This window comes from Excalfactoria chinensis, chromosome 4 (genome assembly GCF_039878825.1).
Source record: "Excalfactoria chinensis isolate bCotChi1 chromosome 4, bCotChi1.hap2, whole genome shotgun sequence".
Lineage (NCBI taxonomy): Eukaryota > Metazoa > Chordata > Aves > Galliformes > Phasianidae > Excalfactoria > Excalfactoria chinensis.
In genome coordinates, this window is record NC_092828.1 from 23,737,493 (window position 1) to 23,754,558 (window position 17,066).

At 39.5% G+C, this 17,066-nt stretch overlaps 1 protein-coding gene across 4 annotated transcripts in view; it reads right to left on the reverse strand.

The window, feature by feature from the left end:
- The window catches only part of TEC (tec protein tyrosine kinase), a 41,252-nt gene that overhangs the window by 12,754 nt on the left and 11,432 nt on the right, over positions 1–17,066 (reverse strand). For 3 of the 4 annotated variants that reach the window (XM_072334803.1, XM_072334804.1, XM_072334807.1), the window contains 3 exons: positions 12,427–12,609; positions 1,291–1,392; positions 578–659 (listed from right to left, as the gene is read on the reverse strand). In XM_072334803.1, the coding sequence (XP_072190904.1) occupies positions 578–659; positions 1,291–1,392; positions 12,427–12,564 (322 nt within the window). In that variant the 5' untranslated portion in view covers positions 12,565–12,609. Of the gene's footprint in view, positions 1–577; positions 660–1,290; positions 1,393–12,426; positions 12,610–12,695; positions 12,742–17,066 lie in introns of all 4 variants that reach the window. The other variant, XM_072334806.1, reaches the window with a different exon arrangement.

Sequence of the window (17,066 nt, forward strand, 5' to 3'; positions counted from 1 at the left end):
GCTTCACATGATGCAAGTAAAGCATAGATTCAAATTCTGATTGCAGTGACTACACAAAATAAATGAAATCTGTCTGGGTGTTTGGGACATACTGGCACTGGCTGCCCAGTGAAGCTGTGAATGCCCCATCCATGGAAACACTCAAGGCCAGGTTGGATGAGATCCTGGGCAGTTTGATTTGGTGGGAGGCAGCCCTGCCCATGGCAGGGGGTTGGAACTTGATGATTTTAAGGTCCCCTCCAGCCTAAGCCACTCTACAATTCTACATGCCCAATAGCCATTATCAAGTGCTGCATACACAAATGAGATTCTGGCCCAATTCAAAAGAAAGAAAAAAAAAAAAAGTTTCACTATTTTATTTTTCTATCTTGTGGTTCCCACCCAGCAGCAAAGCACCCACACAGTGTGACAGGGGAAAATAATAGAAAGAGGAAAAGTGAGAAAAGTTGTGGGCTGATAGCAGGAGCTTAGTAAGAGAAGTACATACTGATTAAAGCCATCCTAGTCAGGCCCAGCACACGGCTCTAGCAAAGTTATCTAAATATGCCAAGTATTAAGTGCAAGTAGTTTTCATTACCTTCTTTCAGATTCCTCACCCACTGATCCCGGCTTTGTGCACTTGGTGCAAAAATATAAAGTGTATTAGCATCATATACAACCTGCAAGGGAAATAAAAGAAACAACAAAACAGACAAAAAAACACAATAAATAAGTTCAGATAATAATGTGCTTCCATTTCTCAGCAAAAGGAATATACTGAACCATGCAAAAAACTGCTACATTTGGCAAAATGAGCACCCTCAGTCACATGAAGAAGTTGGGATAAAACTAAAGGAACAGGGGAGTGTTTATTTATACATGGTGCTGTCAGTAGAGCAGAAAGAACTCTGTAATTATCCTATTATTCCTTTTGATGCCTGCCCCATGCTTTGCTTGATTCACTGTTTTCTGCATTCATTTCCATTTTGTTCACAATGAAAGAAAATACAATGAAGTTTATCTTGATTTTCTTATACCTATATAAATTAACAGTATTCATGCACTTGATATAAGCCGTATGCACGCAAAAGAAGACAGGAAACATAAGCCATTCTAGGGGACAAGGAACTTCCCAGTCAAAACCTAGGCAGAGTGTGATGGGGAAAGAAAAAAGACTGACTGTCAGAGGCAGAGCTTCCAAGAGCCTCAGAGAATGGTTTCAATGACAGAAGGGCAGTAATTTGAAGCAAGTTACTTCAAATGGCTTACTCAAAAAGAGCACTGTGTTTTATATAAGCCAAAGGAGCATACCTGAAATGGATATTTATTTTGACAGGGAATAATACCATCATTTTGTACAACTTCCACACATTTAATCCTTGAAATATCCACAGATCCTTTTCTGTACTTTTTCTGTAAGAGAAAAGTAAAAAAATAAAGAATAAAATTATATAAAATACAGCTGAAGACTGATTCATCCACAGGCCCTCACTTAACTAACTTTTTTTTCCTCCCCCTGCAGAGTTTTAGTGCTTTCTTTCCCATTTATAATAGAAGTGTAGCTTTAACTGCAGAAGTCATCTGAAAAGAGGAGAGAGAGGGCACAGACCTTCGCTGAAGATCTATTGCTTAGTAAAAAGCACTATGTCTTCCAATATAAACTTTCCAATCTTTAGTAACCATAGGCTTGGCTTGCTTGATCTTAAGACTAGAAGTGGTGAGTGAAAGAGGCGCCAACGCCATCTGATCTGCTCCCTCGCTCTGACACCAATGTGCTCCCACTGTTTCATGGCTACTCCCATGTATCTCCAGCTTTCCAGAGAAACTGCAACGCACGGGCAGAACAAGCTTGGACTTGTAGAAAAGAGAAGACAGGATGAAACCAGTCCTTGGGATAAACTGAGGCCTGCGCTGAAAGAACTTTCTTTAACCAAAGCTGGCAGAAGCCTTGACAAAGCAAGGTCAACTTGGTCTAGCTGTAGGTGTCTCTACAGGGGAGTTTGACCAGGTGACTTTTAAAGGTCCCTTCCAGCTCAAATGATTCTATGACTCTACAATTCTCAGTGGAACAACAGTTGGAGGTAGCTTGTACCGTGCTTCAGTCTGTTTGCAAAAGCAATACGTAACAACAGTGAAGTCCACCCACATACAGACATTTCTAAAGCATCTTCTGAAATAATTTATTTTATGCTATTTTCATTTAAGAGAAGCAGAAGAGGTTGAGTGTGCCAGCACAACACAAATTTTTAGCACAGTGTACTGCATAGCAAAGGGAAATGAATGATACTTTTGTTTTTTTAATCAGAGCATGAAGATGATGAATACATGGACAGCTTAAGGGCCACCTCTCAGTTTTGGGAGAGGAAGTTCCCACTAGAGTCTGGAACAAAACTAAAATACAAAAAAATAAAAGGCAACAGCTCGTGTCTGGTCCCATGTAAACGCACAACAAAACTTCTGCACTGTGATGCACATCCAGCAAGTGCAGTCCAACGTGCAGCTTATGAAGGATGAACCCTGTTCAGACAATGTGGAAATAATTAGTGAATTATTGGAGATGCTCTAATTCCCACTCAGCTCCCCTCCTCTCTCCCGAGGATGAGAATTTGAGCCCAAATAGCAGAATTTTGGCACAATAAAATTCAACTGAAAATGCAAAGAGGATAGCTGCTTCCTGTACAGACATGGTGATTCTGCCACTCTCGTAATAAAACATCCTCATAGCACCATCCAGAAAACACAGAGGAGACTCCTCAGCATTTAAAACACATTTAATACTCCACCTCATAAGTCTGTTATGAAGAAAACAGAGAAACATGCATGAAAAATTCAGGCTTGTCATGGTCAGCAACAGGAAGAATGGCAGGAACTGAGTTCAGATAAAGCTGTAACCACTATGCAATACCAGGAGGGAATAAAAAGAAAAAGGAAGGTTTATTTCAAACTGCACCAACAATTAGACATTAGGCATTTTACTGAGACATTAAAAGTATTCAAATCATTGCTGATAGCATGTAACACTAATCATGTATTTTGTGGATCCCATCTAGCAGTTAACTGCAGTGGTGAGACAGAAAGAGATCATATGTTTTCTTTCTTTTTTTCCTCCTGTCTGGAGTCACAGACTTTCATTAGAGGAAAGGGCTGCATTGCTTTAAGCCTCTCCTCCTACATAGCTCCCAGGTTTTCAGGACAGTTTTAGCATCCAGTGAGTGCTCAAATGTAGCACACGTGTGCTAGGAAGATAAAGAACAGAAAACCAAGAAAAATCAACTAGCAATTTGGAATGATATATTAATTAAAATAAAGCAAAGCTCCTGAAACACACAGCACATCATTTTAATATTCATATTCCTTAAGTGATCCCCCTGTATGCTTTCACAATTTAGGGAGGCTGTTTGCATCACCATAAGGTACTACATTAAACCAATAGAAATCTGGCCCTCCTTAAAATCCAGTTCAGCAAATAAAGCCTCATGGAAGTATATATTTTTGCATATTAAAAGAAAAAGAAATTAAAACCCTTGCATATGTGAAATTAAACACAAATGTACTGATCCAGATTGCATCAGGAGCAACAGCTGTTAATGGCCAGCAGCTTCCAATTGTTCAGTCTGCAGCTGTGTTTTAGTTTAACATTTCTCACAATTAAACAGTTGTGCACCTGAGCAAGATGGAATGACTCAAGAAAGATGCCAAACTGATTACTTGTATTCCCCTCCCTTCCCCATTTTAGCAATTTCCACTTACAGTGGGACTTTTTGCACACCATCACTGTGCTGTGTTTATTATGAACACCTAATGGCACACTCTAGACCAAGGCACGAACAGTCAATAAATGTCAGATTAAGTGAAATCTCAAGCCTTGACCTACTTATAGAAGTAGAGGAGCAGACATAAGCCAGCCAGGAGATAGCCACCAACAGCCACTCTTTCCAACAAGTGACAGAGACAAGATTATTATAAGAGATAATAATGCAATGCCAAACTAGAATGTGAAGAGGACCATTTTTTGCAGTTGTTTTTGGAGGAAGATGGCCAATACAGTAGGAAAAGATTGGATTTACTGTAGAAGTGGCAGTATTTCACCTGTACATTCTAGACAGAAGCATTCACAGAAGATCTGAAAATGAAATGATCAGTGAACCCAAGGGACCTACCAAAGCAGAGTATATGCCCCAAGAGGATGTTTACTGAAGGAAAAATGGTTAAAATAGTGATAAAAGTACACATAGTGTGTACCAATAATGATAAGAAATAGTTAAAAGCACACATTTCAAAGTAGCCCTAAAAGATCATGGTGTACATTTTTGTTGTTTTTTAAAATGTATCTGCTTGATCAAAATAACAAAAGGGAAGCAACTCTACTGACACTACTATATAAAGCTTTTAAAAATACAAAATGCTATCCATTCTTCACTTTGCTTCAAAAGCTTGATTTACAGTTTCAGAAGCCCAGCTCCTTGCACACGGTGAGGATGACCAGGCAACATCATGTTCCCATGACAAACGATATGATAATCCTATTTTCTTTTAATAAAAGACAGTAGTATTAAGAAGTTTTAACACCAGAAATACACAGTCAGATGCGGTAAAAATATGATTCTGAAATTCCTATACCGAAAAAAAATAAAAAAATTAAAAAAAATTTTAGAATAGAGGAAGATAACAAATATCTGTGAGATAAGAAGCATAGATAATTAGTCTTCTACACACTCGAAACAACTTGGCCGAATATAGTAGCTCTTAAGAAACCCATGTTCCCACTGTGAGAGAAAATGGTTCTTCAGCGCTCTTCCTCTTTGTATACAAAGGCATTATGCTGTTTATCTTCAGTGGGTATGGGGGTTAAGCAGTACAAAGGACACTTTGCTTGGGAAATAAAGAAACAAACAAACAAACAAAAGTATGCAGAAGTGAGTCCAGCTGTCAAGAAATATCTACTTTCTGCCTCACTCACAATGTCTGTCTCTTTCCCTTGTTCTTCACACTATTTCTCTCTTCCTTCCTAATTCTCACACAGGAAATCCTGAGATCATCATTGTGTGACCTAGGGAACTTGTGATCCCTAATGTATCCAAAGGTCTCTCCCTTTATTACATCTCCTTTTATGGAGCTGCTTGGCAACACTGGGAAATTTCAGGAAAGCCTGGTTATCCCAGTAGCCATCTGAGCCTATTTCACTGTATAATATACTCTAGAGCCAAACGCAGGGTGCTTGCATACATGTAATTTATATATTTATTTTAAATATCCGTGCTGTTTAGCAATAAGCACTGGGTATGGCTGCAGTTCCCACATGAGAGGCATCTTCACCCAAGTAATCTCATTAAGTGTACAAACATAGTCACAGTGTAGATAGTTGTTAGATGGCCAGACTTTTTTTCTCCCTTATGTTTTCAGTGCATTAGATATGTTAAAATACACACTGCCTCCCTTTAAGTCTTTTTTTTTAAATATATTAGTCTAGGAAAAGCAAGTATCAGGTTTTTCTATTCTAAAGGGAGGAGGGCTATGAGAAAGAAGGGGACAGACTCTCTAGCAGGGTTTGTTGTGACAGGACAAGGGAAATGGTTTCAAACTGAAAGAAGAGAAATTTCAATTACATACAAGAACAAATGTTGACAGTCAGGGTGCTGAAGCCTTGGAACACATTGCCCAGAGAGGAGGTAGATGCCTCATCTCTGGACACATCCAATATCAGATGGACGGGGCTCTGAGCTATTTGACTGAGCTGTAGGGGTCCCTGTTCATCACAGGGGAATGGGATTAGCTGGCCTTTAAAGGTCCCTTCCAACTCAAATGATTCTGTTTCTGTCTACCTTTTGTTCCTCCATCCGTATCAGGCCATAAATTACATACAGTCTTTCCAGTTGTCTGAATAAACAGCACTTAGTTTCAAGGTTCTTTCAGACAAGCCTTCTCTTCCTTGTTTCCTGTGACATCCTCACAGAGCTCTAAGTCTGGCCAACCCAGCTGTAGCATTTCTGCCTTATTTTCTCCCCTTAGATCACATAGTCTTTGCTCTGTCCCTCCAGAGAGTGATACCTTTCCTTCAGCCACGCTAGAGCTGTCTGAACAGTAGACCTGGGCAACTTGATCCAAGGAAGGAGGAGAGTTAAAGTCCTCAAGCTATCCAGACCCTCTCTGTGACATTTTCCTTCTTAGATTCTCTTAGGTACTTTCCTGCTGTCTTCTTGCTGCTCCTCACACAGGGTTTCTGAACCTCTGCTCCAGAACATAGAATTCTGTTCACCTCTATAGCTCAAAATGCCAACCAGCTTTATTTGCAGCTGTATTTTGAACAATTAGTTCCTGCTTCTTGCCCTACCTCATTTCCTAAAATAAAGCTGATGGCTGATCAGAGGTGACTATCTCACAAACATGCTACTCTACTGAAGCATAGAGATCTACAGGAACAACACAGGTATTGCTGTATCAGCAAAAGTATCTGAAAGCTTTCTTGTCAAACTATAACCTCAAGAGTATCCATTGATCAGTCACTTACACACTTGCTAAGTCACATGTTAATTTGCTGCCTGGATTTCTGTCTAATTAAGTGCAAAAAGAAGTTAAAATTAACTATCTAACAAACAGCACTAATTTCTAAAAGCGGTGGCGGTAGTCAGCACAGAAGTGTTATACAAATAAATTAGAAAGGGTGGCTATTCACATTCTTTGTATTTAAACACAGATTTTGCAAAGATGAATAAGCAAAAGCAGAATGGATACACGTGAGTTTACTATTTAAAAACAGTAACAAAAGTAATGAGCAGAGGCTTTTGGAACTCAGTGTTGTGGTTATGTTCCAAAGGAAGTATTTGCACAAAATTAGTGTTGCAATGCAGCCACACAATTTTACCCTGAAACCTACAGCTTTAGGGTGGGTTATTTTTTCCTTCCTTAAAATATCACCACAGTCATGTCAGTAGCTTCTGTCTCTTCTCTATTCAAATTACAAGAACCAAATTAAACTCATGCAGAAGAAACATTTTTCCCTAAGAGGAGACTGTCAAAATTAGGAACCCTCAAGAACATTTAACATTTTCTTCTCTCTGCATTTATCATTTCAGTCCTGTTTGATTTTTGTTCATTGCAACAGTTGTGCTGTTTATGCAAGACTGTTTTCACCCTGGACTGATCCTGATGGCAAAAATATTGCTGGTGAAGATGAGAGCACCCTGCATCTCCCAAGGTCAGATCATCAGAAAGCCATCTCCTACTTGACTTCAGAGCACTGTCGTTCAAAGCAAAACTCTTAATTCTTACCCACTGAAGCTTTTATTTGCCTTCTCTGGAAACAAATGGTTTCTACATGCCAACATATAGGAAAGTGTCATCTCTATTCCAACGCCCTCCATACAAAGGTCTGTGCAGCCGCCAGCTAACAGCCCTATCTCAGCTCCTTATCATCCTCCCTGCAGTGCCACAGACCCCATTCACTCACACGTGCACAAGATAATCACACAGGTCAGAATTTGCCCTACCGCTTTTGAAAAATGCAGAAGTTGATATGAATCTCTTATTACTGCAAACTGCAATGCAAACAGCAAATGTGAGCAAACACCGAATACGTGAAGGTTTAAAGAAATTCTGCATTCCTAAGGTCATGCTCATAAGTTTCACTGAAGGTCAGTGCAAGTTGACGTGGGCTGGAAAGGTTAATGAGAGATTGTGTGTGGGAGGAAGCAAGTGGCACACTGCCAAGCTAAAGAGTACCACTGCAGGGGAGCCTGAGAGGGGGGAAAAAAAACACCACAGCAAATGGAAGCACTCCACAGCTCCCACAGGTACAAAGATACTAGCAGTCAGCACATTGTTACCACCTGATGAAGCTACAGCTGGATCTGTGTCAGCTCTGTGTCAGCACTGCACCCATGTGCAACACTAATAGGAAATTTTTCAAATCAGCAAGCTGGCAGGACAGCTCTCTTGCACAAACCAGACTCTTCCAACTGCTCTAGTGACAAGTTGTTCTTCAACACCTCCGTTATCATCTTGTCCTCACCTCAGAGAATTTCCTTTAACTAAAATGCTATCTATTCTGCAAATCTCAGATGCAGTGGCGCTTTTAGTTCAAGCGAGCTGCTTCATCATGACCTAACTAAAAGTTGTGCATAGTACATACCACTGTTATCATGACTGTCCTGCAACACAGAAATAAGCCCACTCCGTTCAGAGCAACTGGACTTCCATAATATCTTCCAGCTCAGATGCATCTTCTGACCATGTGCTGAGAAAGAACTCACAGTAGTACAGCTTATTGCCACACAAGTAGAAACAGTATAAGCTGCTGGACTTGTGAACCATTTGGGGGCATAGAGCAGCTTGAATTGCTCTTCCTGTGTGGTCTGCCCTGCTGGCTAGCCCAAGAGGAACAAAATACGCTGTTCTGGCATCAGCTAATGCTCACTCCATGAACGAGAATGTCTGACCTGTCCTTGCACTGTGCACACCAGGGCTACAAGTGGAGCTGTAAAGTGGATATTCTTTTGAAGTAAAACTGTGCAACTGATACTTACAGCAATATTTCCTACTTTTATGATAACGTAAGCTCCAAGATTAGCACCAAGTCTTGATTTTCCAGACAGCCAGTGGGGAAAATGAACGCACCACATTACTGAAAACAAGCACCAGAGCAGTTGAACACATAAGAAAGGAGGCCACATTCGACAGAAAGTGGTCAACTGTGCTTAGATCCATGCACTTCCTCATAGATGTCACTACCTCTATCTGAAAAAATCTGTCTAAAGCTAGTTTGATAAGTATACAGTGCATATATGAGAACACTGTACATATCTTAAGCCTTACTGACTGTAGGATAAGCAGTTTTGTTGTGCTCAGAAGTACAGCTCCCTATTTTTACAGGGTCATGATCAGTACTCTCTGCTTGGAGGCCATTTCAATTATTTCTTACTGTGATTAATTTTTTACTTCACCACAAACGGAATCAATCTCATTCAGATCTCATTAACCATTTTTGCAACATTAAGGGAAAAAGGCAGAAAATGCTTTCTCCAATGGCTGCTGATTAACCCTTGCAGACTTCATTAAACAGACAACAGTAACTCTGCCTTTTCTACCCTTGCCATTACACATTAGCACAATTTTATACTGCAATAAAAGGTTTCCCCAATATTTTCACTTCAACATTTTGGCCTAAAAGCCAAAACCAGGAACAACCTCTAGCTTGAAGACAATACTGGCAATGTATTAAAAATTCATCTCTGTGACACTTCAGGTAAATCCATTCTTCATGTATATTTATTCTCAAGCTTTTCAACGTCCATCTTTTTAAACAGCCTTAAAGCAAATACTCTTTGCTGATTCTGTAGCTATGCTCTATTGATTTGATAACCCACACACTGCCCCTATGGCCCATGTTCCAACAGTACGTCTAAACACAGAAGCTCCATTTCTCCTGTTAACGACTGTAGTGCAGCTCCAGATTCAATATAGATACACTGCACCACTGTGCATAATGACAGAGTCTGAGCTGCTTCAAAGCACATGAAAAATTAAGTTTTAAACAGGTTCTGAACTAGTTCTAAAACAAGTTACCCTGTTGCTAGCAATCATGCTTGTGAGATAATTGCTTCATGCTCCAAGTAGACATAGAGCATTTTGCAATACATAACAAAGAATAAAATAGAGAACAGTACTTATATATTGTACAGTCTGTTGTCAAAGAGCAAGCAAACTCCTACCACTGGATGCAAAGAATGGGGTCAGTGAGATCTCCCAGAAGTATTTACATGAACAACGTTTTTCTGTGGTTGACTGCTTTTCATTGTTACAAATGTTCTGCTTCCACCACCTGATATAAAAAGCCTCTTCTTCTTTTTCCCCCGTTTACAGTCCCAGCCTGCCCACACTTTGAGTACTGATTTACCTGGTTAACAGTACTGAATCTTATAAAATAAATTAATTAAACATAATAATAATAAATAGTAAGATAAAAGCAGTATGATTGTTCACAAGAACATAAACCCTGGATTCTTCCTGAACTCTCTTCTGCCAGAAGTCAAAACCCAGAAAAATCTATCAGTGACCACACTGGGAATCATATCCTTGCCTGGAGGAGCAGAGCTTAGCCAGCCTGGACCGATTGCTCCCACTGCAGCGACGTGACCAAAATGATGCTCTGAGATTCTCTTGGCCTCATGTTTCCGCACTTATCTTAACAGTCTGAACTTCTGAAAAGGACCAGCAGGTCAGACTGGTAGGGTAAGTCCGCTGTCAGCCCTGAAGTGGGACTAGTCTGTACATATCTTTTATCTACCGTATCTTTATATTCAAGCAGTAAATCACATCTCATTTCAGCAATAAACATCCAACTATTCAGAGGAACCACAACTTTCATTCCAATGACTTTTTTCATTTCACATAAACTGCATTAGCCAGAACATACAGCTGTTTTACTGTTAATACAGACTTACAAGTACCAACATTGGCTTAAAATAGACGAATAAAACCCTCAAACTTTTTCCATTTCAGTTGCTCAGTGACACAAAGGAATAACTACTGCTGCATGACAGAGATTTTAGTCACACAGTAAGATCTCAAACAGCCCAAGTACAGCTGGCACAAAATATCATGTGCTCATCTACGATCGGAGCTCATTATTTTCAGACAGCACTCTGTAAAACAGAACACTGATTAATGTTTAAAAGAATCTAATGTGGGAGGCACAGTGAAAATGAAAACGGGTTGCAGGCATGGGTTGTAAAGCTGTATGCTATGGCTGAGCCAGTCTGACAACTTGTTGATGCCAACAGCTGGAGCAATCTGTGCTCCTCTACCACCTGGCACATCAGATACCACATGCTGCTAATGCAGCTTCCTAACCCAGAAGGATGCTCACCTGGCAAAAATAAAAACACATCAAGCATCCTTCTGCTGACAAACAATGCCTTTAGAGCACTGCAGAGCCCAAGAAGTGCCAGAGGACTAACTCAAGAAGGGTGAGGGTGCTGCAAGGTGAGGACAGGGAGGAAATTCATCTGTCTCCTTCCACAGCTGGGTTGTGTAGGTGTAGTTTCACACCAACAGTCCTGACCTCAAGCTGAAACATTTCAAGAAGCTACTGTCCTCACAGCTGAGGGCACGATGTCCTACTCCATCTCACTTCAAGCTAACCAGCAGTTTAAGCCTCTCCTCAGACAGATCCACCTTGGAGGCTATTGACCTGCAGGGCAAAGGGAGTATGAAGCTGGAAGTGGCGATTTCTTGAAGGATAACAGCTAGACCTGCAAAACCTGTTAGTTACAGTTCTGCTTGGACTGAATGTAAGCTGATACATACACACATACAAAAAGCATGCAAGACAAGTTCCAGAGGGCTTCTTAGCCTCCTCCTACTTTTTCTTTGATTCAAAGGGAAAGGAAGATTGGTTGTATTCTAAAGTAAATGCATATTTTAATGCAGCAGTCAATGAAAAATACACACACACAAAAGAAAAAAAAAAATCTGTTTCTTGTTTTTAATCCTTAACTGTATCCAAGCTACGTGCAGAAAAATGGCAGAGTGAAGAGACAACAAAAAACAATTTCTGTGGCACATTTGGGTAAGATGTGACAGGCAGCTACACGAATCTGCTGTGGTACTCCAGTAAGCAAGCTCAGTTCTACGATGAGCCCTGGATCTAGCAGAGAACCATGTTCAACCAGCCTTCTTCACTAGAGGTAAGACATCTAACACAAGAGGTTGCAGAGTTATCCCCATTACATTTTATCCATTGAACAACTTTCCTGTTCCTGTTTGGGCCAACTAGTCCAAATTGGAGGAGAAAGAACAATCGAGGCTTTTTCCCTAGCAGTGTAAGAAAGTCTATTTGAAAAATCTTCCAGAATTTACATAAAAGAAAATCACATGTGGATAAGAGCCAAAGAAGAGCAATAGCAAAGTTACGACAAACTCTTTAGCAAAAGTGTACCCTGTAAGAAATCCTACTTGAGAACCAACTGAAACACTAAAGGATGCCCCATTAGTAGGGAAAATGTGTATTTCTTACTAGAAGCCTTTCTAGCACAATAGGCCAGATTCAGAATGATGCTATAACCAGTTAGGAAATAATTATTAACAGAGAGGGACAAATGCCAGCAGTAAAATTATGCCAAGACCTTTCCACCTGAAAGATCCAGAAATAAAACCATCAAAGATGACAGAGAAAGGGAAACAGCTCTTAACAACCAGCTCTTTTATCTTCTAATTGGCATCCTGGCTATGTACTACCGCCCCAATTAGGAACTAGTTTACACTACCAGATACATAATCTGCACTTCAGTAAACACACTATTCATAAGAGAAATGAGAAACAGTGGTTTATGTTCATTGCCACCCAGCCCATCCATCCCTGACAGTATAGTATCTCATAGGAAAAAAAAAGCTAGAAGCAGACAAAAGGACAAACAAAGGCAGTCCATTGCATGAATCTGTATCTCCTACCTCTGCTCGACCTTCATAATAAGTTAACATAGAATCTGTAAGTACAAAAAGCCTCTCTTTGTAGTTTAAGGGAGAAGTCCTCTTCTTCTGCTGCGACCTTTTAATCAATATCTCTTGTAATATAGCAGTCATATTCATTTCAGCTGTTTGTCTCCTCTGATTCTAGCCATTGAATATCAGTTCCTGTGAAGATGAGAGAAACAAATCATTACTGTCTTTGAAGGATCACAGCTCTGGAGATTTCTGTAGTGAAAAGAGCTTCTACTTACAAATGAAACTAACTGAAAATACAGACAGCAGGAGTCCATGAAGCACCTGGAAATTCACAGAAGTTAACGATTACACAAGAAAGTTCAGGCATTGCCAAAAGCTGTACGTGGCCAGGATGAAATAAAGTGCACTGCAGCTTGTCTTGCTCTACGTGAGTTGGACTCAATGATCCCTATGGGCCCTTCCAGCTCAAGATAATCTATGATCCTATGCCAGAGAGAATAATGTGACCACATACGACTATTCCTCACCACGTACCAACCAAACAGACTTCAAGCATTTTAAGAGAAAAATTTTCTGAAAAATTCCCTATGAAATAGGACTCTTAATGCCCAGAAACTCAGCCTCATCCTTCCCATCCCACTCTGGGTGAACCAGGTACCACCTGCCCATGGGATATCTTGGGGCAACAAAGTTTTAATCATTACGGCCCACACATATACATAAATGCCTTCTGCAAAAATAAGTTTGCTCTAAAATAAAATTGAACACACAACAGTAAAAGACATTCTGAAATTTGCTGTCTATTACATCAATAAAAGTTTTCTTTTGCAAACGGTGGTTTAGAAGCAAAGAGTTAAAGAAGCCTATGTCTCAGAAAATGCTAAGTACACGTCTTCCATCTTCTACTTCTAGCATTTCAGGCTAATTATCAAGATCTCAATTAAACAGCATATTTCACAGTATCATACAGAAAAGCTTGAAAAGCTAAAGGTCTCCTCACAGCATTCTCTTGCAGAAGCAACATTTAGATAAAGCTAAACATAAATATGATCACTTCAGTGCCTCTCCTTTTGCTTTGTTCCCGAACCTTTCATTTTTTTGTTTTGACAGTACATGCACAGTGATGCCCTTTGCCCTCCATTCTAACTCCGTTACTACATCTCACTCACTGTCTTAGCAGATTAATTTATTACATTCCATGCTCCGACCATTTCACACATCTGGATTTATTTTCTTGTTCTCTGCATTAAAAAGTACCTTTCTTTTTAAGATATACATCTGCATACCTTGAAGGATTAGTGTCTGGTTTGCACCTGACAGGATAGGATGCTGAAGTAGAAGATAAAATTAGACAAAATAACTATTGTGAACAATCTTTTTTTGTTTTCCCTCTTTCTCTGATACCTGTATGCACACAAACTCATTGCTCATCTATCACACTGCATTATTGAGAGGAAGATGAATTTTTGAATCAGTAATCATTTTGGGTGCACTATTTAATTACCCAAGGTGCCACATTCTGTTTATTATCTTTCTGAATACAAATTCACAAGCTTAAAGAAAGGATACTACTGAAAATACAAACACCGTTCAAAGAATTAAAGGTTAGTATTAGCTTTCAGACCAACTTAACACAACAGACTACTAGGGTTCCTGTCATAGGCTCTCTCTCTCTCAAATCAATTAGTGTTCTCTCCATAGCACAGATTCTCTGTTGGCACTTACAACAAAAAAATTCTCTTTGAAATTGTGATCTCAGAAGTCTAACCTAGATACAAGAAGAATCCAATGTTAACTCTGATTTCAGAATTGACAATGTTAAAATATTTTATCACCCAGGCAACCCTCTTTAGTCAAATTAACGTTACACAAGAAACAAAAAAGTTCTTTTGAAAGAATATCAGGTTAAATATATATACATAATATACACTTGGTTGCTACAGGTATTTATCTACATTGAGTTACTGCTGCTATAGAGATCACCACAGATTAGAACCAGATTCCCAGGTCAGAAAAATCAACCTTTGAACTTCCACTCGGTCACAAAACCTGCTTTTTCACATCAGTGTCTCTGGCCACATTTCCATTTCCATAAGTAAGGCTCAGGACAACAGAATTCTCACCTATAAATCTGAAAGTTCTTCTCCAAACTTCTCAGAGAAGAAGCTATAACAGTCACTCTTACCTCCTGTGAAACATCTACATCATTTCTTTTCTTCAGCAGTTTCGGAATTATTTTTCCACACTTTAACCCCCAAATATTCGATTGTTTCCGAACTATTCCCAAGTCCATGAAGCTATCGTATGACACATTCTTATCTTGTTCCAAACAGCTGTGGGAGTTTCGTGCTGCCACCCATCTAAAATTTTCATAATACTTCCTGCCTAAGGCTTGCCCATCTCCCTGCCAACGTGAGTTACATGATAACAAATACAATCTAACTTACAAGTATTCCAGATCACAAGAGAAATAAGAAAGAATTACAGATGTACAAGAATTTTTAAGGGAAAATAAAAAAGAAACACATTCTCAGCTTTAGGCATCAAAAGGCTGCATCATTTTGCAACTGATCAGTCTTTATGTTTTAACATTCAGATGTAAGGCCATGAAGTCACCATATACTTTTCTCAGAACAAGTTTATAAAGCTTCTAAGATAAATCTGTCAGATAATAATGGTCCAGCTCCACAAAGCCATGTTTTCCCTTGTAGCTAGAGTTGCTTATACATGCCACCTCTCCCATGTTTCTCTGGGGAAACAAGCATAAAGGGATTAGGTAACCAGAGCAGTTGCAACATTGTTCCTGCAGTTGGGAACTACTCCTTCCCACTCCCATCTCTTGGACTGTATTCATTTGTTGAAACAATTCACCATTGCAAGACCATCAGTGAGCACATGAATGGATGCAAGTTCCAACAGAACCTCCAGTTAGGAAGGAAGAAATGCATCACCATCTGGCTAGAGCTCCTTCAGCCCAGAGATGTTAAGTAACTTCTGCTTTTCAAGGCACAAATCCATTTATCAGAGTAATAGAGTTGTTCAGAGGACTAAAGGCATTCTATAAACACACTTATTTTATTACAACAGACAGAAAAAAGAAAGCACACCAAGAAAACATTTGTCTGCATCTAAAAAAATAAATCAAGCCAAGCCAGAGCTCTGTTTTCTGAGTTTCCTCCCTCCTTAGAGACTTACCTGATAATTCAGGTTTTCCCATGCAAAGTTTTAACGTTAGCCTGATGGGCTGCCAGTCATGACAGATAAGCTGCCTGACAAATGGGCCCCCTTCGCTTTCTGCCTTGGGTTTTATGTATCCTGCACACATGTTCTTTTCACACTTTGGGCGCATTAATTCAAATAGGCAGCAATCTTCAGGCCTCTGTATTTAACGCTGAAAACATATCACCCACTCTAGTACATTAATTAGAACACCGTAATATTCACCAACTCAGTTTACAAAATGCAAAGATGTAAATTTTAAGTACACAGGTGGTACTTTGGAATTTTGATGCAAATCTGCAACTCTTCATCAACTGTGTTGTTTTTCATGAACTTTTTTGGGGGAGGTGGGAGGTGAAGCTGGTTGGTTGGTTGGTTGTTTCTCCTCTTGTAAGAGAAGACTGAGAAGCCCCATGGCTCTATCACGTGCAAACTATTTTTTAACTGACAGAAATATAATTCTGGGCAGCAGTTTCTAAACAAATTGAAAATTACACCCAGATGTTTGTAAAACCTTAACTTTACTTGAAAGTCAACCAAAGTACCAATAGGATAATTCTAAATGTAATCAGGCCCCGTGAAAGGAAAATTCCTATTCTCATGCACCACATTCAGGTAAAGAATGAAGCAGGCTAAGGGATAACTCAGTGACAACTCTTTGACTTGAGAATCTCTAAGTTAAGCATGCAGTGTTGCAAAATACCCTAAAAGGAAGCCACTCACGTATGCACTGGGAGAATTTCATTTTAATTTATATGGGTTTTCCACAATTCCTTAGAAACAGGGTTACAACATTTTGCAAATTAAAAATGCTTGTTTCCTTTAAGCATTATAACTTAAGTAGCTGGATTGGTAAGCAAACACCAAAAACATGCTGGTCCCTCTTGGCTGGGGTGAGCTTCAGCACCAATTCACTGCTGGTGATCAACCAGCACAAAAGGGAAGGCAAATCCAAAGAGCACTGAACAGCCTGGGAAAAAGGGTAAGAATAACAAAAGGGTTAATTTATTTTCAGGTTCAGGAGAACAACCTCCAAACCCTTTGACCATGGACCCCTATAAGGAGCACCCCACAGTGACTAGGTTATCCTGTTACAGATTTATAAGGTACCTTCATCAATTCCCTTACAAAGTATTTAGGAAGGGAGATGGTGCTCTATGAAACAAAAACTACTTCACTACCCATGTAAAAATCATTTTTAAAAAAGAAAATGTTTTCATCTACTAACTTCAAGTTAGCAGCACTACAGGATACCGTATGAAGAATGGAATGATAAATTTTCGCTTAGTCCTCCATAGGTAACATAGTTTTTCCTATTTCTTCAAAGTGAATGCCTTACAATACCTGTAAGCTTTTTGCCCACGGTTTATTCAGATCAAAAAGACTTCACTATTGTAAAGTTCTTCACTGGAAGAAAATAAAGCTGA